Source organism: Phyllostomus hastatus, unplaced genomic scaffold (genome assembly GCF_019186645.2).
Source record: "Phyllostomus hastatus isolate PE091 unplaced genomic scaffold, TTU_PhHast_1.1 phas_contig_1, whole genome shotgun sequence".
Taxonomy (NCBI): Eukaryota; Metazoa; Chordata; class Mammalia; order Chiroptera; family Phyllostomidae; genus Phyllostomus; species Phyllostomus hastatus.
Window position 1 is genome coordinate 30,431,817 of NW_025333498.1, and position 22,467 is coordinate 30,454,283.

A 22,467-nucleotide genomic window follows, 5' to 3' on the forward strand; every position below is an offset into this window, starting at 1 on the left:
TAGTTGTTTGCTTAGTTTGTTTTTGTTTTGTTTTGTTTTTAGATTGAGTTGTTGATAGTTGTGAGGTTTGTTGTCATTTTACTGTTCATAGTTTTGATCTTTTTCTTAGATAAGTTCGTTTTACATTTCATATAATAAAGGCTTGGTGATGATGAACTCCTTTAACTTGAACTTATCTGGGAAGCACTTTATCTGCCCTGGACTTCCTGGAAGTGTATTTCCTTTGCCAGATTAGGGAAGTTTTCCTTCATTATTTGTTCAAGTAAGTTTTCAATATCTTGCTCTTCCTCTTCTCCTCTTGGCACCCCTATGATTTGGATGTTGGAACATTGAAAGTTGTCCCAGAGTTTCCCAAGCCTCTCCTTATTTTTTTTTTGAATTCTTGTTTCTTCATTCTGTTCTGGTCTAATGTTTATTTCTTCCTTCTGGTCCAAACCGTTGATTTGAGTTCAGGTTTCCTCCCCTTCACTGTGGGTTCCCTGTATATTTTTCTTTATTTCACTTTTCATAGCCTTCTTCCTCTATTTTGTGACCTTATTCAACCATTTCTGTGAGCATCCTGATTACCAGTGTTTTGAACTATACATCTCATTGGTTGGCTATCTCTTCATTGCTTAGTTCTATTTTTGGAGCTTTGATCTGTTATTTCATTGGGGCCATATATCTTTGTCTCAGCGAACCTGTTATGTAGTGATGGGTGGAGCTTTAGGTATTTGCCAGGACCAGGCAACCCACTTCACTGAATTGTGGCACTGTATGTGGGGGAGGGGTCTGAAAGGAAACAAAACTGCTTGCTCAGCTCTCAGCCAGCTTTCAATCACTTCTCCCACTATCCACAAGCAAATAGGGCCCTTCCAATGCTTATTCCCTGGGTGGGTGGGTTTGTGTACATTCTAGGGCCCTGTGGGTCTCTCCAATGAACTCTTCTGTGAGGCTGTTTCTCCTGCTGACACAACCCCCACAGGTTTTTACAGCCAGAGGCTTTGAGGCTTTATCTCCCCACACTGGAACCCCGGGTTGTGCCGTCTCTCTTGCTCCCCTGTAGTTCCTCCCAATTTATCCACACACAAATGTGGGACTGCTCCATCTGCCAGCTGGTACCTTGCTGTGCATCCTCTTTGCCCCAGCTGCCTGTCTCCACCCTTCCTACCAGCCTGGATGAATGTTCCTTCTTTCACTCCTTGGTTGTTAGACTTTCATACAGTTTGATTTTCTGGTAGTCCTGTTGTTTTTTGCTTTTAGTCTTTCTTTTAGTTGTGTGAGAAGGCAAAGTGTATCTATCCATGCCTCCATCTTGGCTGGAAGTCTCCCAATTTTTTTAGTGACTTTTGAAGTATTAGTATTTTTTTTATTGGAGTAAATTTTACATTGTATGAAGCACCAACCTTATGTGCACATTTTCATAAGTTTTGATAAATCTATATATCTGTGTAAGAGTCACCCCAATCAAGATATAGCATCATCTCCAAAAGATCTCTAGTCAGTACCCCTCCCCATAGGCAACAATGGTTCTGATTTTCTATCACTATCATGAGTTTTGGCTATTCTTGAATCATCTTGTGTATGTGTGTGTAGATTCTTCTGTGTCTGTTTTCTTTCATGTTTTTGATCCGTGTTATTTGATGGAATGTTTTTATTAATGGTATTATATCTGTGGTTCATGTGTTTTTATTGCTATTATTACATCTATATATATCACAATCTTTTATTTTGGAAATTTGGGTTGTTTCTAATTTTTGGCTATTATGAATAATGGTGCTATAAACAATTTAAAAAAGTCTAGTAAGTGAAAAGTAATGGTGAGGTTTCCAAATTTTTTCTTATAATCTGGATGATCATGAAAATAAAACCACCATCCAGGGGATTTATATGTGTTCTTACAAATGTATCACTGAGGCCCCCAAATGAGAGGGTCACCTAGAGGCAGATTTTGTTTGAATGGGCCTACTTTCATAGACATGACTTACAATGGTGTTTTAAGGGGAGTTCTCAGGCCAACCAAATCATCACACATGTCAAAATGAATTTTGGTGTTGCAAGGACATATATATATATATATATATATTCATTTTTATGGTAACCTTGTGTTTATGGCAAGTAATGATGGTTTTTTCTTCAGAGTATTGATAGAGGTTCACTTGGCAAATTTAAGACAATGATGAAAAATTTCCAGGAAATATTTCAGTTGGAACTCAAATTAGTCAAGTTTCAAAACACTGGCATTGTAGTTTAGACTGTAGAGCTAACTCACCCTGCTTCAGCCACTTATTCACTGTGTCATCTTTAGCAAGTAACTCTCAAAGTTTGCCTCAGGATCTGTAAAATGGGATATTAATACAGACCATACACTGCTGTGAGGATTAAGTGATAACATATGTGATACTCATAGCACACAGTGAATGCTTGATAAACTATTCACTGCAGGAATCAGCAATCATGTGGACAACCAAACACCAACCAGTGACTGAAGGCTAGAACAGTTTTGGGTATGTAAGGTCATCATTTCTGACACTCATGAAACATTCATGAGCTTCAAAGGACATAACTTAAAAGGTATGCATCAGCAAAAGATACTCTGACAAGAAAAAAAAACTTCACTTCTGACATTAAAAAATTAAGATCTCAGTTACAACACCTCAAATCTCTATCACTCTCTTCCAGGCAAACTCCACACTCCAAACCCAAGCACTAAATTTTCAGGTTACAAGGGAGGAAGGAGTGAGGGCATGGTGTGCAGGCCAAGTGGTTCTACCCCGACTGAGCATTGCAGTCACCCAGGGAGCTTTTCAAGAATACTGATGGCTGGATTTACCTGTTGTGGTTTGACTGGTCAGGGTGGGACCCTCCTAGCTGTGAAAACTGCCCATGTGATTCTGATGTGGGATTGGGCTCACCAACATAGGCTCAGTTCAACTTCGGGCAGCAGGGTCGGGTGGAAATGTTTAAAGCTGGCTGAGTACAACCCCAGAACTCTTCCTGAGAGGTGAATTCTGCAGGCTACTTGGGGAGATTAGAGTAGAAATAAAAAGTCAACTTTGTTTTAGTAGATCTTGTTTATTCCTACAACTTAGAGGGAAGGATGGGCTCAGTTTTTTGATCAATGGTACAGCTTTGCATTTTTCAGGCTCCTTTTGCAGTTTTTCTCTGGTTATAAGAGAGGAACACTTGAGGGCACTCATTACCCATCCACAGGCCCCTTTCCTGACCCCAACTGGTCTGGCTGGAGGCCCAAGCAGTTCTTTGTGACCCAAATTTGGATGTTTCTGAAATGCTGTCAGAGTGGTGGACCTGAGTCCACTAAGCTACCCCAAGGACTAACAAGGTCACTAAAAGCAAGTTGGTCATTGTCAATCAGCTCAGGCCAGCTGCAGCTTCCCGTGTATTCCTGATTCCCCAAGGAAGGACCTGAACCCCATTACAAAATATCAGGTTCAGGGAAGTCAGTGATTCAAAGCTTAAGGGGTACCAGACATCTAAATCCAATTTGCCAATTTCTTGGGGGAAATCTGGCAGCTTTCTGAGCTCGCCCAGAGGCAGCTGGGTAGTCTGTGGGAAATGGCTTAGGTGTCATTTCAGAAAGCTTGTACATCAGAAAGGCCCCCAACTAGCAGACTTTAGGAAACTTCTTACTTATCCTCAATTTCCATTTCACTTTGCTTCCTGATCTTGGGTTGTAGGTCTATTTGGCAAGCAAGCACTTTTCTTTTGGGTCTCTTTCCATATACTCACACACATAAGCATGTACATTTTAATCTGATTGGTATCATGTTTGTAGAATGTACTAAGTCAATACCTCTGGATTTGATTTGCCATATGGGTTGTTTTCCAAGTAAGATCCAAGGTGGAAACTGCGATTTGGGAAGGCCTCAGACTTTGGGCCTTTTGGGGCTGGTGCCCCTCATTGTCTCCACTGATGAAGAAAAGCTTACAAATAATGCTGCTTGGGTACTGAGACTCCTGCCTACCCCCATCCTGTCTCTAACCCTGAAATTATTGTTGCCTGGAATTACTCAGCAAAATCATCATTTAGAATTATTTAGGTTCACTGCATTGGTGCCAACCAGTAAGTGCTCAACCAGTTTTTATGTAGTTATTGGTTCTTAAAAATGATGTCAAAAAGAGTCCATCAATTTAGTTAGGGCCAGGCTGCCAGATAAAAGTGAATACTTGTTAAACACATAGCAGCTTGGAAAAAAAAAGATAAAATAGTAAGGTGTATTAGATTCAAAACAGATCCCAAGAACTAAAAATACTAAGATAAAGAGGAGGAGAGTCTATAGCTTCAGTCTTTGGTATCATCCATCTTACAAAGTCTATTAACTATACAAAACTAGGAAAAGTCCAAAATAGTTGGATATATTTAAGCTGTTTTCAACATGTAATTAGAATTGCATATTAAATCTGCTTTTCTGTATTACACACAGAAACTAAAAAAAGAGCAGGAAACAAATTCCCAAGGATGAAATCTCCACATTTATTTTTCTTTCATGTGCATAGAAAATGGCAGTGAACTGTCCTATGAAAGAGGCAGGGAATGGCCATGGCGCTGCTATACCAGACTGGACTTTGTGCTTCAAAGGTACACTACTCATTGTTAAAAACAAAAGATGTAATTTGTTTTTAATCGCTAACAATTCATTGGATTCCCCATTTGTTTTCTCAGCTGTCGTTTTCTTCAAATCTCTTTTCAAATGACACACTGCATTACAAATGATGGCACTTAACCAATGTGGCATTTCCATATTTACACCAACAAAAGAAATTTACAAGACATAATAGCATACAATCTTGACATTTAGTAATAGCAATAAAACATGAAGGGCATCCATTTTATTTCATTTTCTGTACAAACTATCAGAACATAACTTTATTCACATTAAAAAAATCATTTTTAATTTGATTTGACCTACACATACCCCATTTCCTTTCACCCATTCCCCAAATCTCTCATCACATCGCCCACACCTTCACCAAACTATGGAATCTACAAGTAATTGGATCTGACACCTAAATTAGAGCTTAGAAAGTTCTCTGTCTCTCAAATGTTTCCTCACTTCCCTGATAATTCCTCAAAAAAGAAAAAAAAAAGCTCTTCACTCATTCCTTCCATTTCACTTTCACATTTCATCAGCAAATCAGCACAACAGAATTTTCATTTCAATCCAAACGAAGGTAGAAAGAAAGAGTTCCTCTACTGAGCATCTTGATGCTACACCCACGAGTCTGGGGACCCTGGGTACTGTTCTGCTCTATAAGAAGGTCGTTTAGTGGAATAGAAGTCTACGTAATTTGTGGTCGATTTCAGTCCATACTGTGTTGAATAATCAGTAGAAGCTGGAAAGTGAACTCGGTCATCAAAATAGGGATCTTCATAGCGATGAGGAGACTGCAAATACAATCTGTATGCATCAAAGTTCTTTCTCTGCGTGTCATCTTGACTGTAATAGAGCTGTTGATGCTGTTGACAAAATGAAAAAGCAAATAAATCAAAGCAATTTTTGAGAATACATGTTAAAGGAAAATTAATGTGGACTTCCTGCTTCATATTTTTAGAGCAATATTCAAATTTTTTATGAACTTATGTTTCAAAGTTGTTTCTGGTATACACTGTATATTTACTGATAGACTAAGTATTTTGAATTACAGTTACAGTTGGGCTTGCAGTTTGTTCAAGTCCTGTCCTATAACCTCTAGAAATTCATGTTTCAGGAAAGCCCAAGATAGCCCCAGGCTAGCTTCCTCTTCCTCCTCCTCAGAGGCCCAGTTTGTGCCCTGAGGTGGAAAGACCTGTTACTTGGGCATGCCCAAGGAAAGGATGGCCTTGATTATTGCGTTGACACAGGGGAATGATTAACACATGATGGATTAAGTTGGGGGTTGGCTTTTTGGGCTTTGGATAGTTGTACCATTGTAGAACCATCTTTTACCTTAATTTTTTTGTAGAACCATTTTTTAAAACAGGTACCTCAGAGAAGAACATTGACTCCATCCCTCACTTCCAGAGGAATATGTAGTCTGGTGAACAACAGTTACACTTTGGACACTCTGCTGTACTACTAAAAGAATAAGCAATCTCCAGGCACAAGAGCAGTAAAATTAGAAAGGACACATGAGTAAATCCAATTCTAAATGAAAATTCTGCCCCAAGCCAAGGCTAATAAATTTGCTTATAAGGGAGCAAGGTGAACCATAAGTGGGCATCCACACAGGGCACCTGCTCCTATTTCCTTTGGGGTTGTCTTTATCTCTGACCTCATATCAGTTTCTTCAAATATGTTTAGAGAAAAATTGTCATGTCTTTCTAATGTCTGTGTTTCCTCTTGATCTTGCCCAAATTCCCCCACTCAGTAAGATTTGACAAATTTACACACAGATTATCAACATCATATTCTGGAACTAAATGTATTCTAACATTATATGAATTAAGAACTAAATTCTTTGTAATTTAAGAGTTATGATTCTGAGAATATTTCTCCTGACTAAAAAACTATAGTATAAATTATGAGTAACTTGGGAAGTTCCTTTCCTTCCATCTACAGAGAAAAGGTGATGAAATAGAAGGAGGTTTTGGAGAATCCTTATCTGAAAGATGGGATACAGGCTTGCTTGCCAAACCCCACTTGCTCATGTGTTACTGGAAGGTGAGAGGAGACAGCAGATCCAGGAGACCCAGGCGGACATGACATCAGGAAGGACCACCCTGAATTTTAGGCCTCCCATGAAAGCAGACTGAATGGGTACAGTCTATGGGAGAGTGGGGTTCCCTCCAGCAGGGGTGAGACCACTTTCACTTCTGAGACTAAAGGAGACCTGGCCATGGACTCAAGCGTTTTCAAACCATGGGAGTCTGAGCGGGAGGGAGTCATGAAGATGGAGAATGAGGTGCACAAAGAAGAGAACCATGAGATGAGAAAATGGAGTGTGCTCATCAACCTTTCCCCACCCAGAGGGAGGAGGAGATTTTAGAGATTAACAGGGAAAACGACAGTGTGGAAAGGAAATTGTTGGATAAAGAATACGAGTCAAAGACTTCACAGCATGTTCCCATCAGTGGCATGGTGGTCTCAGCAGCACCAATTTGGTTATTCAAGGACATGAGGCTACTGTGCAAATGATTTGCTTAAACCATGATGAGCTTCCAAGGAGTGAAGACCCCCAGAGAAAGCTACTCAGCCCCTGCTGTACTGGCCCAGCTCTGGTAGGTCACCGGCGCTGCCCCCTTACGGTATTGATGCCTGCTAATCGGCCTTCTGTAAAAATGATATTGCAAATTCACCTGTAGCCGTCTATTTTGTTCTCTTGCTGGTGAGGAATAGGAACTGATGTAAATTGGTGAAGGTTTGCTGGAGCCTGTAAGAAAATATTTTATGAAATTAAAACTAGAGCTCATTACTCTGGTCCATTAAGCTGCATGGGCTCTCTTCACTAGCACTGACGAGGCCTGCCTCCCCAGGGCCAGCAGACTGGCATTGCTTGGGCTCCCTGGACCTGGCCTGGCTGCTGCCTACCCTGGTGCTGTTAGGAGCTAACGAACAGGCTGTGTGTGCTTCACCAAAAAGAAATGCCAATGCACAGCTCATCCAAAAAGGGTTCCTTCTCAACCTCTGGTCATCCTACGGACTGGTCACACCTGAAGATCTTCCTGGCTGGCTCTGAACAGCAGCCTTACTCCTTTAGACTGAGAAACATCACTTTTCCAAAGCTATGAGCTAGAACACTGGGGTCAGACAGCAAAAAGGAAACATTAGAGCAAGCTCCGTGCCTTTAAAACAGCTTTGATTCCAAATTCCAGGTCCTGGAAAGAGCAGGTACAGGTGTGCTCTAAGTAGTCTGGCTACATAGAGGCATATTGTGTTTGCCATATTACTACTTTTTACTTTTTAAAACAAAAATAACCTGGTGATTAATTGTCTTTAAGAGTCCACGGTAGACTCCTGATGCTGATGATGTCATAGGTTACCCTTCTATTATTGTTAAGGCTAGCAAAGATTTTTACCTGTTTTTTTTTTTTTAATGAGGAAAATGAAACATACTTGAGGCAAATTAGTTTATTGAAGCAAGCAAAGATTCAGAAGGGTGTGCATGCTAAGAAGGCAATCTTAAAATAAAGCAGGCTGCTGCAAATCTGAAGTAACAATGCATTTCTGTTTGAATGTGCAGTTCTTTTGCAAAGAGCCTGATGTTGGAAGTGTAGCATATGCAATTTTCTGAGCTATTAATTGCCATAGTAACAACAGTCGATTAGTAAACAGTTCTGTGAAATCACAATTTCAAAGACAACAGCACAACTGAGACTGCTCCCCCAGCAGTTAAGTTGCCATCAGCTTTTCTTTCTTTTTAATAAATAGGTCTTTTGAGGAAAGAGTACTTTTTCTGATAGCTCACACTGCCTTATTTGAAACCTCTAAAGTAGTTACAATATGCAAGATAGTTGAGAATAGGCACAATATGAAATCTTAGTAACCCTTCAGGTTGGCATTCTTTCAATCAAGTATATACATAGCTTTCAGAATAGGACACAAAATAGTAATACTAATAACATTATTTTTGTTATTCTTAAAAAATAATCACTCTGAGGAGAATCATATTATACATTTCATTATTCATTCAAACTTCCATTCGCAGGCCAGCCTAGGAGATATGGCCCTGCAAAGTGGCACAGAGCTTGGGTTCTCATGCGCTGGGACATACAGGGAGAGACCACACTGGAGCAGGCAGCAGGGGAGCCAGAAATCTTCTCATTTGGATGCAGTGCTCTATACCTCAGCTTATTTAACTTATAACAAGCAGAAAAGGCAACAGCCCCCCGAAGCAGGAAACAGAGAGACTGGAATGTGGTTTGCTGCTGGGGGACCGTCTCAGTGTAGGCACGGGTGATTTCCCAGGCTGCTGGCCAAGTGCCTGGGAACACACAGCTTTTCAAGGTACTCTATCACACACCCAACTGGCATCTTACCAGGGTACAGGCCTTTCTGTGTGGCATCCCCTTGGCTATTGTAATACTGCATAGGTGGCTGGGTCCTATCGTATTCAGAGCGAGGGTCTCTGATTCCTAACAGTGCTGGTGAGGAAGAGGTGCTGCCGACTGAAGGGAGAGGCAAAAGCAGGAGGGAGAGAGAAAGAGGAGAAGAAATAGAAATCAGATTGTCAGTGCCCCTGGAAAATCCTCTCTGAAAAAACAAAGGTCAGTAATTAGAAGTGCTGTGCAGCTGGTACTAAAAAGTCAGCTCTGAGCAGTGCTGAGTTGCACAGCAGTCAACCCTCAGTAACTGGAAGACGACCTGCAGGACTGCTACTGGGAAGCACTGTCAAAACCTGAGCTCACAGGCTGCCCAGCTGGGGAGGCACAGCACAGAGGTCAAGCAGGGTTCCCCAACAGTGGCCTTGGCCTAGATCAGGCCCATGACAATGAGCAAGAACAATGACTAGTCACACCAGAGTTACATTTTCTGCTGTATGGGCTCAGTTCATCTGCCTGGAAAACACCCATCTCTTATGCTTTATGTATAAGTTTTCAGTAAATAAATAGATTTTGGGGGGATATTTTGATTTGTAATTATTTCAAAAATATCTGCATTTTCAAATGTGTTTGAATAAGAGTACCCTGCCCATAAAATTTACAATTCTTTTTATGGTGATTGGCTGTGGTGATTAGGGAAATTATGTAAAATCAGTAAGCCCAGCTCATCCAGAATCTCATGGTGCTGAGAAGACTGGCTCACAAAGGCCCAGACTTTTTATTCCAGCTTGAGCTGAACACTCTATGGCTACATAGGTTTCTTCTTGGACATTTTTGCCTGAAAGGAAAATACTGCATATCTTTTTTTTTCTCATTAAAAAAAATCATCTTGCTTGCACTAGTTAATTATAAATTAGAGGTCACTCAGTCACCTGATCGACTTGAAAGCAGCAGCACCCAGACCCTGCCACCACCAGTGGGTTTGCATGCACCGATGCTTTCAAAGAAAGACTGATGTTGAAATTTTTCCCTTAAAACGTCTCTTCACTGCTGCAGGGTTGCTCTGTGTGCTTACTTTCTAGAAGGTGCTAGGACAGATAGCAGACCCACTTGCCTCCCACAAGTACGTTAGCAAGACATCGGAGGTGCCCACCAACAGCTTCCACACTAGTGCTCAGGGATGGGTAGTCAGTCCTTAGAGTAACTAGAGAAACAGTGTGAGTTACTCTACCTCTGAACAAACCCTACAGAGGTACCTAGGAACTTGGGTAGGGACTCAGCAACACTGATTGTTTTGTATAATCAAAACAAGTTCATTGTTTAGTAACGGTCTTTATTGGTCTGAAATTATTCTTTTGTCTGTATATATGCCTTCTTTTATGCAGCCAAGCCTCTTACTTCCCCTTGTATCCCTAACTGTGAGTCCCTAAAATAATTCTCAGCATTTTAATAAAAGAAGACAGCCTCAGGTGACACCTGGGAGCTGGGCAAGGATGTCAAATAGCAGGCACAGGTCTCTTTGAAGAGGACAACCCATAATTTAAAACTAAGATTAAAATATACACCATACACAGTAGGCACAGATAATTTTAAAAAATTCCTAGTACAAGTGGAGACATCCAGTTATGTGACAAAAACCACTGGTCACATATTAGTCTTCTTGGACACATATGTCCACATGAGAAATAATACTGCCAGTAGTAGCACAGTTGAATACAACTGATAATATTTATATGTCAGAATAAGAGATTTACAGTCAAATAAAAAATTACTTTCCCTGTTTCATTAGTTAAGAATTAAATTTATAGGACTGACTTGGTAGTAATATTCTGTCCTTACATGTAAAAAAAATTAGCCTGAATCTCAAAACATTTTTTCTACCAAATTAAACTCAACCAATAAGTAAGTAGCAAATCAAAGGGAATTCCTATAAACCTACCTCTAGGGTCTGCTCCCATCGGTCATGGAAGGAAGCTGCTGGTCTGGGACACAGCCAGGGGGTGGAGGTTTAACTGGTGAGGAAGGTATAGGAGATCACAACTCTCTCAGGCTGTGGGCATCAAGATCCTGTCTAAAGGACCTTGCATGAAAGAGTTTTCACCCAGAAAACTCAAAATCACTTTGGAGGAGATTCTAAACTTACAGCCAGCAGGCGGGCACAGCAACCACTTTCAGGCACAAATGTGGGGGTTCCCAAACTGTGTTCCTAGCTCTCCTGCACCTGCATCCCCAGGGCAGTTTGTCAGATGTGACTGGTGGGCCACTTCATAAACCTAGTGAAGCAGAATCTTGGGGGAGGGGTTGGGATGGAGGGCCCTGGAACACTTGTATGCATTGCAGTTGGTGTAAATTTGCATAAACTTTTAAAATGAAAGGATTCGTAAAGTGAGTTTGTTGCTTACAGTGGCAGTGATTCCCAGAGACTGGGGGAGCAAAGAGTGTTTGAATATGACAGGCTTAATCAGCTTATGTTCAATCTTATCTGGGTGAGAAACAAAGCCTGTCACACAAACATTCTCACCAAAAAAAGCAGAGTATACCCACTGACCTGACTGAATGATGGGTGACATCTGTTGGTTGGTGGTAGACAAGGAAGGATGTGATTTGAAACGGTCTCGTTCTAACGTTGATACAGGTGTAATAAAATGGTTCTGATTCCACCCATCCTGTGGAATTAAAGGAGAAAAAGAAACCTCTCAAAATGAATAATGACATTTCATTACAATAAATGACTATGGATGTGTGCTCTGATGAATGCTAATTATGCCAGAGCTATTCTTGTAAGTTACCTTTTTATAAATGCTCCGGAGATCCCGATATTGCCATAATGTATTCAAGACCTGGGCTGCTGCCTTCACCACTTTCAGAGATCTAGGGAGAGAGAGTGGATGTTAATGACTGTGCACGGCACAGCCTCAGGCTCCTACAACATTCAGGCTGCAAACCAGTGGCCAAGAGGCCGTCTCTCCAAGGACCAGACAGAGGGCATAGAAGCTGCTGGTAGAAAACACCACCAAAGAAGCAGGTGCACCTGGGAGTCGGTAAGTTCAGGGCTGGCCAGGGGTGGTGAGAACCAAATCGAGGCTCCCAGGTGGTCAGCTTGCAGTGAGAAGGTAGGTTTGGCATGAACCTGTGACCTTTAAGTTGAGGGCCTCTTTCAGCCTCCCTGTGAGAGAGGTCCCCAGCCACTCCCCTCCATGTCTCCCAAGGCGCTGACTTTGCTGGGGCTTTGGGATTAATGTGACCATGACCACACATCCTGAGTGTCTGAGGACCCTCTTAAGTTAATTTAATATGTCTCCCCCCATTATCAGGCCTTGATAAAACACCTTCATTGCCTTATCTTTTATACCTCTATGTAAACAAATGTACTTATGTGCTCTAATGTTTGATTTAGAAAATATGGTCAGTTATTACTGCCTTTCTCTGAAGACATGGTGCTGAAGCCAAGTGCTCTGTGTAAGCCCTGCTACCCTGAGTTACTGCATCTCACCCTCGGGCCGCTTCAGCAAAGGCCCTCAGATCCCCACGTTGCGGGTGGAGCAGTGCTCAGGGAGGCAGGAGTAAGGATGGCTGACTCCCTTTCTTCAGAATTCATTTTAACATTGAAAATTGACTTTAAATATACAACATGGATCCAAGATCTGATTTCCTTTTTTACTCCGTATCTTCCCAATTAAACACTCCTGAATACAGGAAGAGAGGTGAACAGGTGGTAAGCACCGTCTCCACCCCTCATAACAGGCCATCTGGGTTGCTAACGATTCCAAGGTCTTTGGTGAGGGCAGAGGAAAGGGAAATTCGGGGCTTCGCCCCCTCTGTTCCTGAAGGTAGGGCATTTCTGGATTCCCCCCCCTCCCACCAAGACTCCCTCTTCTCAGTGTTCCTGACAAGTGAAGGGCAGAACCAGGTCAAACCAACCCACTCAAAGCCTTTCTAAATTATATGTTTTCAAAATGGACCACAGAGCAAGGAGATACTTCAAAGAAATGAACAGAAATGAAACTTCAGACACCCACAGTGGACTCACAGGGTCTTAATGCCTCTCAGCCATCTCATTCTCAGGGTCCTGACTTTCCTGCATTTGTTCATCTCCCTGCCTTTAAGTACTAGGCAGCAGAGACAGAGGCAGAGAGGCAGACCCTGTGCCTGGCTCCCAGAGCTACCTGAAACACTCAACAAAGCAGGAGCATGCCAGGTACACGCCCTGACACAAACAGCTGGGCTACAGTATTTTTAGGGACAAATTCTATGAGCAGAAACCTGACTCCTGAGAAAAGCAAGGGAGTTTCTCTGTTCCCCTTTGCAGCGCAACTCCTAGAAAGAGTTACATATTCTCATCTCCAATTTCTCTCACCTTATCTTCTTTTAAACCTATGACCTCAATACTATTCCACTGGAGTCTCAACCCTCATCCCTATCGGACTGAGCAGGATCACATGGCATGTGCTCACCTTTGAAACACTTCCTTCACTTGGCTCTGGGATACCACTTGCTCCCGGTTTTCTTCTGAAGAATCTGGCTACTCATTGGGCTCCTCATCTCCTTGGCCTCTAACTAGGAGGGACATCGGCCCTTGAGCCTCTTCTGTATCTATATCTGCTTCTTTATTGCTCTCAGCCACTTCTCTGAGCATGCCATTTATACACTAATGCCTCCCCAAATTTGTATTTCTAGCCAGGACCTCTAATGCTGAACTTCCGCACATTCTCCTGCTGACCAGACACTCAGGTAGATGTCTAAAAGACACCTGAAATGTGACATGTCCAAAACAAACTCCTGGTCTTTCTGAAAACCTGCTCCTCCTGTAGGCTTCTCTATGTAGCTATGTGGCAATTCCATCCTACAGTATCTTTTGCCAAAGACCTTGGAATCCTTCTTTGACATTTAGCTCCTCTCACAGTGCTCGTGTAACCCTTTAGCAAATTCCGCTACCCTACCTTTCAACTGTGTCAGAACCAACTACTACTTCACCACCCCAACTGCTGCTGCCACAAGTTTCCAGTTGTGGGGACAGTTTAAAGGTATCACTACGATACCTTTAAGGAATGTCAGATCCTACCCTTTCTCTGCTCAACACTCCCAATGGCTTTCGGTTTTACTCAGAGTAAAACTCCAAGTCCTTATGCTGACTTTTCTTCCCCCTCCTTTCCCCTTGACTTGCTTTTCTGGTCCCACTGGCTTCATCACATGAGATACTCTCTGTCTCAGGGCCCTTCTTTTATAGTTCTCTCTGCCCGACATGCTCTTCCCTTAGAGACCATGCCACTCTCTCCCTTTCCTCCCCTAGGTCTGTGCGCAAAAAAGTCTCCCTGAGGCCTATCTGACCGCCTGTCTAAAGTTGTGATCTCCTCTCTCTACCTGCCATGCCCTATCACCTTCTCTGATTTTTTAAAAAGATTTATTTATTTATTTTTAGAGAGGGAAAGGAGGGAAAAAGAGAGGGAGGGAGAGAAACATCCATGTGCGGTTGCTGGGGGCCATGGCCTGCAACCCAGGCATGTGCCCTGGCTGGGAATCAAACCTGCGATGCTTTGGTTCGCAGCCTGTGCTCAATCCACTGTGCTACGCTAGCCAGGGCTACCTTCTCTGATTTTATTATTTGCCCCACCGCTCACCACCATCTGACAGGCTAAGTGTGTTTTTCCCTCAGTTGATGCCTCGCCTCTCTCACCCATGGAATACAAACTGGCTGAGGCTGGCAAACACACAGAGGCTGCTGTGTGCGCTGCTCACTCCTGCAGCACACAGTGGTAGGCAACACGTACTTGGCAAATATGTGATAAGGGAAGGTAAGTATGTGTTCAGCAGATAACTTGATTTGATGTAGGACTTTCTGAATCTCTTTGGAAAACAAGGATTAGATTTGGTGACTTTTTTTTTTAACTATACAAAGTTTTGGCACTGGTTTGGGATTTCTCCCAGCTTCTTTGTCTGCCTTTCACAAATGAAGGCTATAACAAAATTTTAAGAGCACAAAAAGTGATTATGGTACCTCTCCAGGGGAGGGGACTTGGGGGGGTGGGTGGGTTAATGGACTGAATCTTAGCTTTATTTGTAATGTTTCATTTCCTTTAAAATAAGAGTGTATGTTTTTATTATTAACGAAATAAAAATATACATAAGTAAAGGACTGAAAGGAAATATGGTTAATGTTGATAGGTATAGTTTCTGGAGGAAGAATAGATTTTTAGAAATTCCTTCAAAAGTATAAACTAAATGACAAGACTTAGTAAGTTCTAGAACTAATTGTCACTCAGCCAATTAATAATTATTTACTGAGCACCTATGTTAGGGGCCAGGCTTTGTTATAGGTGCAGAGAATGCAGTGGTGAACAAAAAGACAAAGTCCCTGCTACGGAGGGAGTCAGAAGCCAGAGGAAGCCATAACAACTTACAGGGGGAAAGCAGTGCTGTGAGGAACGGAGCGGGGGTAGGGGGTGGAGAGTGGGGCCATTTTACTAGGATCATGTGGCTGCTGTCCTCTTGTGTTGTGCGGGCACCAAGTAGCCTTCCTTTCCACTTTCTCCAAAGGAATCTCTGAGTTGAAACTAAGACAAATTCATAGCCATGCTATAGCTCCAGGACAAACACCTTCTATCTTTGCCATTGATTCTCTGATCCCTGCTTTTCTTGCTTCATCAATTAGGTGTTACCCAGAAGCAAAGTTAAACGCAGGAAGCAAACCAAGGGCACATCCTGAGGCCACAGAGCAGGCTCTGCTGCAGAGTGGTGGTTTTAATATTTTCTGGGCAGCTGCAGAGGAACCAACCCCTCTACAAAGGGCTGAAGATGTTCTTGCAGAACAGGCCTGGAGCAGAGCCAAAGGTGCAAGGGAAACGGGGCTCCCTGATTTTTCTCAGCATGGCATTTCTGATTCCTCCAGGGTCGGCACAACCAAATGTGACTTTAGAGACAAAAATGAATGTAGAGGTGTTATAATAAAGTAAAAACCAGAAAAAGGGCTATATGACTGTGAATGCCTGCCCCAGCAAATCCACTGGAAATGGTTAGCTTGTTGGCATATAAAAAAATGAAGAAATACATCCTTTCTGATAGGAAACATATCCTTGACAAAAGCCCTTCTCACAGGACCATCCCAGGAATTAGAGGCTTGTGATCTCATCTCCTTGCAGCAGACTTGCCTGTCTCCTCTGCCCTTGGTTATGTTCACCAGCTTTTCTATGCCCCCGGAGTCGGCCAGGGCTTTGGCGTTCTCCATGTTTTTGCTGGTGACCTCATGCAGAGCACAGCAGATGGCCGCCATGGTCTCATCAGACAGCACGCTGGGGCCGGTGCCTCCGGGAAGCCGGTTTACCAGGTCTCGCATGGCATATTTACCTGCCGGGTGCAAAAGATTTCATTCTACTTTTAGAAGGTTTTTGTTATTGTTCTTGATGAATTGTGACTGTGCAGTCTCTTAACAACAAAACCTCAAAAGAGAACATAATAGGTAAAGAAACCATGGCAGAGAATAAAATGAGAAATATTAACTGTAAGAAGAATGGTAACATTTATTGCAATGTCACTTGAAGAAGTTTCAACTGGTTTATAAGACATTACTGTAAATGGCTAAAATAAAATGTAAATCAGTGTATAAAATCAAGTTGCTTTAGTTCAACTATTTTCATTATAGAAAGAAAGAAAGGAATTATGATAGTAAATTTAATTCTTGATTCAATGTTTATGCATCAAAAATACCTCAATTTCCTTTCACAGCTTTTGAAAACTTTTTGTTGAATAAGGTTTAAAACTGGACAAAGTAAGACACCAAATAATACTTATCATTAAATCTTTCTTGATCTTACCATTTGAACTATGAACAGTTACACACTTTTATCAAGTTGAGAGTGTGTATCAGCTGTTCTGACATCAGTAATGATGACAACATGTTAGTTTCTTTTAAAGAAGACACAAGTAAAATTCTGGTATTATAATTATGGGTATATTGCTTCCCAGGACTAATTTAGTAATAATAATTAAAGTAATAATAAAGTTCTTGATAGGACAGGCTGGGGATCCACTAGCTACTGAAGTATTTCTTTAAGATACTCAATTTCTCTTACTCCTCTCTAAAAAGAGATTATCTCTCACTTTTTCAATTTCAATTACCAAGTGACAAACTGGAATAATTGCACTACAAACAAAAGAAATTAACTACAGTACAGCCCAAGTAAATATTTTCTTAGTTTTTTTCTTTCCTCAGTGAATACATGGACTTTTATTAAAGACCTATTTATACACGCTGGTAAGGAACAGAAGACAGGCCCTGACTGCATGCTGCAGAAGACACAGGGCTTCAAAGGGAAGACCAGCTTCCTCCCAGCGCACACTGTTATGAAGAGTGGAAAAACTGCCCTGATGCTGTAAGCCAGAAGATAAATGTGGTTTTTAAGATCAGATGGTAAGTTAGCACTGGTGATTTTGAATACTCACAAATGCCCAAAAGGTCCATGATGTGTAATTTGTCATTTTGCTAAGGTGTAACTTTAAGTTGTACTCCTGACTCATGGGATAAGCCAGCTCACTCTGCTGCTGAGTGAGCCCAGCGGTTCCCTCAGAGCCTGTAGCTCCAGACAGCTCGGTTGGCTGGAATATGCAGTAACTTTTGTGAAGGGACAAAACTTTGTTTACTTGTGAAAAATGGCTCTGAAGAGAAAGTCCACTGCTGGTGCTGGTAATGGACATGAGGAGAGAGTCAAGGGGTCAGAGAAGTGGATGAGTCACATACCGATTCCAGGAGGGGCTCAGACCTCTTAGGAAGGAAGGAATCTTTACAGAGAAACTAGAAAAAGTAATTCATGAAACAGGGCAAGAGTGCTCCAGGTGGGTAAAAAATAGTATTTGACAGTGGAGAGGGAAGAATCTCGTGGAAGTTTAAAAGGGAACTGGGATGTTCGGAGACAACTCAGGGGTGCACCAAGAGAAGGCTGACACTCTGCTGTTCATTTTCCCCAAAGATCTGGGCTCCAGAGTATTGGCCCTGCACCTTCTGCTCTCCTGTGTCTCCTCCCTTAAGATTTATGTTGTCGACCCTTTACTTCTTAGCATTAAGAACCCTCAAACTACATGTGCTCTTTTATAAAAAATTCTAATAAAGATTTAACAAAAATAACTTAAAAATATCTTTTTAGGGACCTCAGGTATTTCCTTGAAGGAAGTGTGGGGACTAAGAGTTCTGACAAATCTACTGGAATCAGGCATGCACTAGACTGTATGAACAGGGCAGGAAAGCTCCTTTCCTTTCCATGGGGAATGATTTGACTCAAAGAAATGATGTGTTAAGAGTAGGTTAACCCAGGTGATAATTTAAAATAGCAAGTGTGCCAGGCACTGTGTGAGGGGCTTTTCTGTAAGTTGCCAGTGAATCCTCACAGCAACTCTTTAAGGTAAACATTATTGCCCTATTGTCTCTTTCCCTCTCTTGCTATCTTCATTTTTGTCTCCCTCCCTCTCTAATGATGGGTATATTTTAATGAGTTCAGTGTACATATATTCACTAATGCACATAAAATCTTATGAACCACCCCCCAACCCACCTCCCCTGACCTGCCACAGCTGTGGGGCTGGCTGGGAACTTGGCAGTTTGTAAGCAGCTGCCTCACTCTCTCATTTTATTTACACAGCACACCCATCCATGGAAGGATGAGGACAGCAGGCATCGTCAGCTCCCTTCCAGAGACAGGCTGAGGAAGTTTTCTACTTAGATGAAGGAACTGAGCCCAGTGGGCTCAATACAGGACCACACTCCCCCTCCTCACACTCCCAGGTTTCACAGCCAGTGAGCAGCAGATCCAAGATTTAACCTGAGATCTTCTGGACTGTCTCTGGTCTTTTCCTCACTCTATACTCTGTGCTTGAGATGTGGCAATGACTGGAGACAAGCAAGCTAGGCTTCCCAGGGTGCAAAACTTGAAGAGGCACCTGCTCTCAGGTTCATGCAAGTGCCAGCCCTATGTCTGGGTGGACCTGAGGGTAAATGCCTCCTAAAATTTTGTATCCTGTGTCCCTCACTTGCCCAACCCTAGTCTGACACTGCCCTAGGATGGAAATGGCCTTGGGACAGTGAGTCTACTCTGTCTAGGGTTGAGCAATTACACAGACCTGAGGGGGGAAAAGGTACAAACTTTTTGCGTGGTTTCTTTTTCTTTAAATTTAGAACATTGTAGTGTTGGAAGCATCAGTCTCAAGAGTCAGAAATGAAGTAAACTTTTCTTGTTTCTCTAGAAATGAATCTCTCTTAGGAAATGGAGACATCAAATCTATTAAGTAGTGTTGTAATGTGTAAGTGAAATTGCTAACTTTTCTGAAAATGTACCTTCCTTAATCAAGATTTAATTAATGAATCTGCCTTTAGAGGAAAAGGACTGGTCATAAAGAACAGACAGCAGGGGTACCCAAATATGCAAAGAAAACAGGACCAGGACTCAGTTGCTAATAATTTTAAATGTCATATTTTTACAAATCAAAAGAAGAGTTTTATAAATGTAGTTGGTCTTATTCTCTCCTTATAGCTCACCTGGTCACCAGAACATACCTATGAGCTCCTTGTTGCGAACATCTAGTGCCATATTCCTCAAGGCAGTCGCCACAGAAGAAACCACTCTATCATTATCCATTCTCAGAAGTTCTACAAGGATGGGGAGCCCTTTTTCTTTGCGGACGGCTGCCCGGATGTACGCTGCAAACTAGTGAGCAAAGAGCAAAACAAGACATAAGTAACACAGAACAGAGTTCAACTCTCAGATGTTAATGTTGCCTAAAAATGATGTTTCCAAAAGATGAACTAATGGATTAAATGTTTTCTTTCCAATTGGAGATTAAATCTGTGGTGTCAGTAAAGAGAAAATCATAGTTTGGGATAAAGATAGGCTAGGATGATGGATTAAAAAAAAAAAATCCCAAAGTCTGAAAATCTTAAACCACCATCTGCCAGATATTTTTGTGCAGAAAAGAGAAGGCAGTGACTACTTTCTACCTCAAATACATTAACACAATTAAGGAAGAATCTCGTGTCTTTGCAGCTGGACCCATTGCAGGTCCAGAGGCTATAAATAGGATGGCGGTAACCGATCAGTGCACATTAAAAGGGAACCTGTCTCCATCAAGTCATTTTTCCCAACTTCTCTGCAATAATATTTACAGTACAAAACCTTTCAAAGAGATTCCTTGGAAATATCCCTTGCCTTGAAGAAAATGAATTCTCCAGAAACCCTGAGCAACATAACTCATGCACACTGGTGAAAAAGTAAGTATGTTTCTGTGTAAAAATGCTCTCTCATTCAAGATTAGTTAGCTGCTGCTGCTGCTGCTTTTAAAAAATCTGTAGTTAAGAAAGTCTTTCGTGATTATGAGGCAAGTCTGTACGATGAGTCAGTGTGTGTACTGTATGAACTGGAAATGAATGCTAAGTCATCAGGGAAACACCAACAGAATTAGAAAAAAGGTAACATTTGAAAATGGGTCTTTAATCTTGTTTTGAGCTTTCACTGACATTTTTACCAAGGCAAACTGTCTTTCAAAATTTAGGATAATTGAAAAATGTTGCTCATTAAACATCTAATCCTTACCTGCTGTGGTCAAGACATGAGGACAAAGATCTACTAGACCTTGGTACTATTTAGTTCATTAAAATATGTGATTTACCACTTAGCTTCTTGAATACCAAAAGAATAGATTATTTTAGTAATACAAATAAGAGGAAAGATGCATTTCAAAGATCCTATTAATATTTTTCAGATGAAACAAATACTCCTCTTTCTCAAATCAAATGAAATCTATAGCGGGAAATAGAATATATGACTGCTATAAGGCAGGCAACTGTATTGACCTTTCCCTCCCTGAAACCCGCAGCGCCCGCCACCCCCGTCCAGAGTACCGCAGTTGCCGATGCTCCCCAGATAGCTTCTGACTGGATTGCATCTGTGGCCATGATTATCTTGTTTTCTTAACAAGGGTCCAATATTTCAATTTACTATTTTAGACACTGTTCATATTGTGAATGAGCTTACCATCTAATTTTCATTCACTGGGTGATCCTGGAAATTAAATTCTAGACAACTCAAATCACATCTCTTTTAATTATTATCTTTTTTATTATCATCAAATGGCCCTGAAGTCACAAGCTGGAGGTGAACGCTGAGTCATTAGCAGAAATATTATGAATACTTATGTGCTGGGCACTGTCCCAGGTTCTCCACATTTATTGTCTCCTTAATCCTCACCACCACATCATGACGTAGGTATTATTTCCATTTTATAGATTAAGAAACTAAGTACAGAGATATCCAAGGTCCTAGCTAGTAAGTGGAGGAGCCAGGATTCAAAGCCAAGGGTTCTGACTCCAGAGACAGCACTTACAGGCGAAGCTATTAGCACTTTAATTAAAAAGAACAATAACAAAATGACCACACTGGCTTAGCGCTAGGCCATAACTGTCTGTATATATCCATTAACAGCAGCTGGTTGCATGAAATAAACCATACCCAGGCTTAGCAATGTTTTTTGCTCTTATGGATAGCACAGTGGCCAAAAGATTCTCATTTTGGATAGTGGTGGTGGAGGCAGCCAAAAACAAGCATTATAGTAATTCTACTAAAATACACTTGTCAGGAAATTTCTAGAGGTTAAAATCTTTCAGACAAGGATTGTCTGGGAAGTTGCTAGATGACATTTAAGTTTTGAGAACATGCTTAAAACAGTAATGGTAGGAAACCACCTTCAATTTTCATCAAGAAGTCACACACCTACAAGGGAATGTGGAAACTTGCACCATGTGTATGTTCTGTAAGTGTCTGAGAGGAGCAGTGGTCCCTTCTCCTTCCCTACGCCACTGCCCAACCTCAGCTCCAATTCAGGTCTTTGGCATTTCTCACATGGCTTCTCAGGGAACTCCCTGCCTCTACTTTCCTCTTCTTCGAATTCACTTTCTGCACTGCCATATCCAATAAGGTCTAACATTGGCCTGTGTCACTTGTTTGCTTAAACCCTTTCAGTGATGCCTCTGGTCTGTATTGCAGGTCAGGTCCCAGCTCCTGAAGCTTGTCCATCAGACCACCTCATGATGCCTGGCTCCAGTAAGGGCTGCCTCTTGCCCTGCCCTCAAATGATCCAGCAACCAGCCTGTAGTCTGTCCTCACTTTAAGGCCTTCCTTCTCTTGTCCCTTTACCTGAACCACTTCTTCTACATGCCCAACCTCAGACTCTGCTGGCTTAATTCTGCTCATTCTTAAATAGTCCATTTGGGCAGCACCACCCCTTGAGGAAACCTTGCCTACCTCTTCGCTCTCCCCTTTCCTTACCTTTCTCTCACATGCTGCTCTGGAATAGATGTGTCCTCTCTCAAGACCCCGCAGCACACACATCCTGTGTGTCTGCACTATAGTGACTTAAGCTGTCTGTTTTCCTCACTAGGCTTCAGGTGCTCACAGTGAGGGCTATGTCACACTCATCTCTGGATCCCCTGAGCCAACTACTATCTCCCCCTTTCCATTCTAAAACAACCATGT

The 22,467-nt window shown here is 41.9% G+C and overlaps 1 protein-coding gene across 14 annotated transcripts in view; it reads right to left on the reverse strand.

Annotated features, from left to right (window-relative positions):
• Nucleotides 1-4,450: 4,450 nt before the first annotated feature.
• Nucleotides 4,451-22,467, reverse strand: part of PKP4 (plakophilin 4) — a 254,638-nt gene continuing 236,621 nt past the window's right edge. For 10 of the 14 annotated variants that reach the window (XM_045839468.1, XM_045839598.1, XM_045839669.1 and 7 more), the window contains 7 exons: nucleotides 19,497-19,647; nucleotides 16,105-16,300; nucleotides 11,749-11,830; nucleotides 11,508-11,625; nucleotides 8,957-9,085; nucleotides 7,277-7,350; nucleotides 4,451-5,458 (listed from right to left, as the gene is read on the reverse strand). In XM_045839468.1, coding sequence (XP_045695424.1) covers nucleotides 5,210-5,458; nucleotides 7,277-7,350; nucleotides 8,957-9,085; nucleotides 11,508-11,625; nucleotides 11,749-11,830; nucleotides 16,105-16,300; nucleotides 19,497-19,647 — 999 coding nt within the window. In that variant the 3' untranslated portion in view covers nucleotides 4,451-5,209. The remainder of the gene's footprint in view (nucleotides 5,459-7,276; nucleotides 7,351-8,956; nucleotides 9,086-11,507; nucleotides 11,626-11,748; nucleotides 11,831-16,104; nucleotides 16,301-19,496; nucleotides 19,648-22,467) is intronic. The other 4 variants (XM_045840318.1, XM_045840234.1, XM_045840005.1 and 1 more) reach the window with 2 other exon arrangements.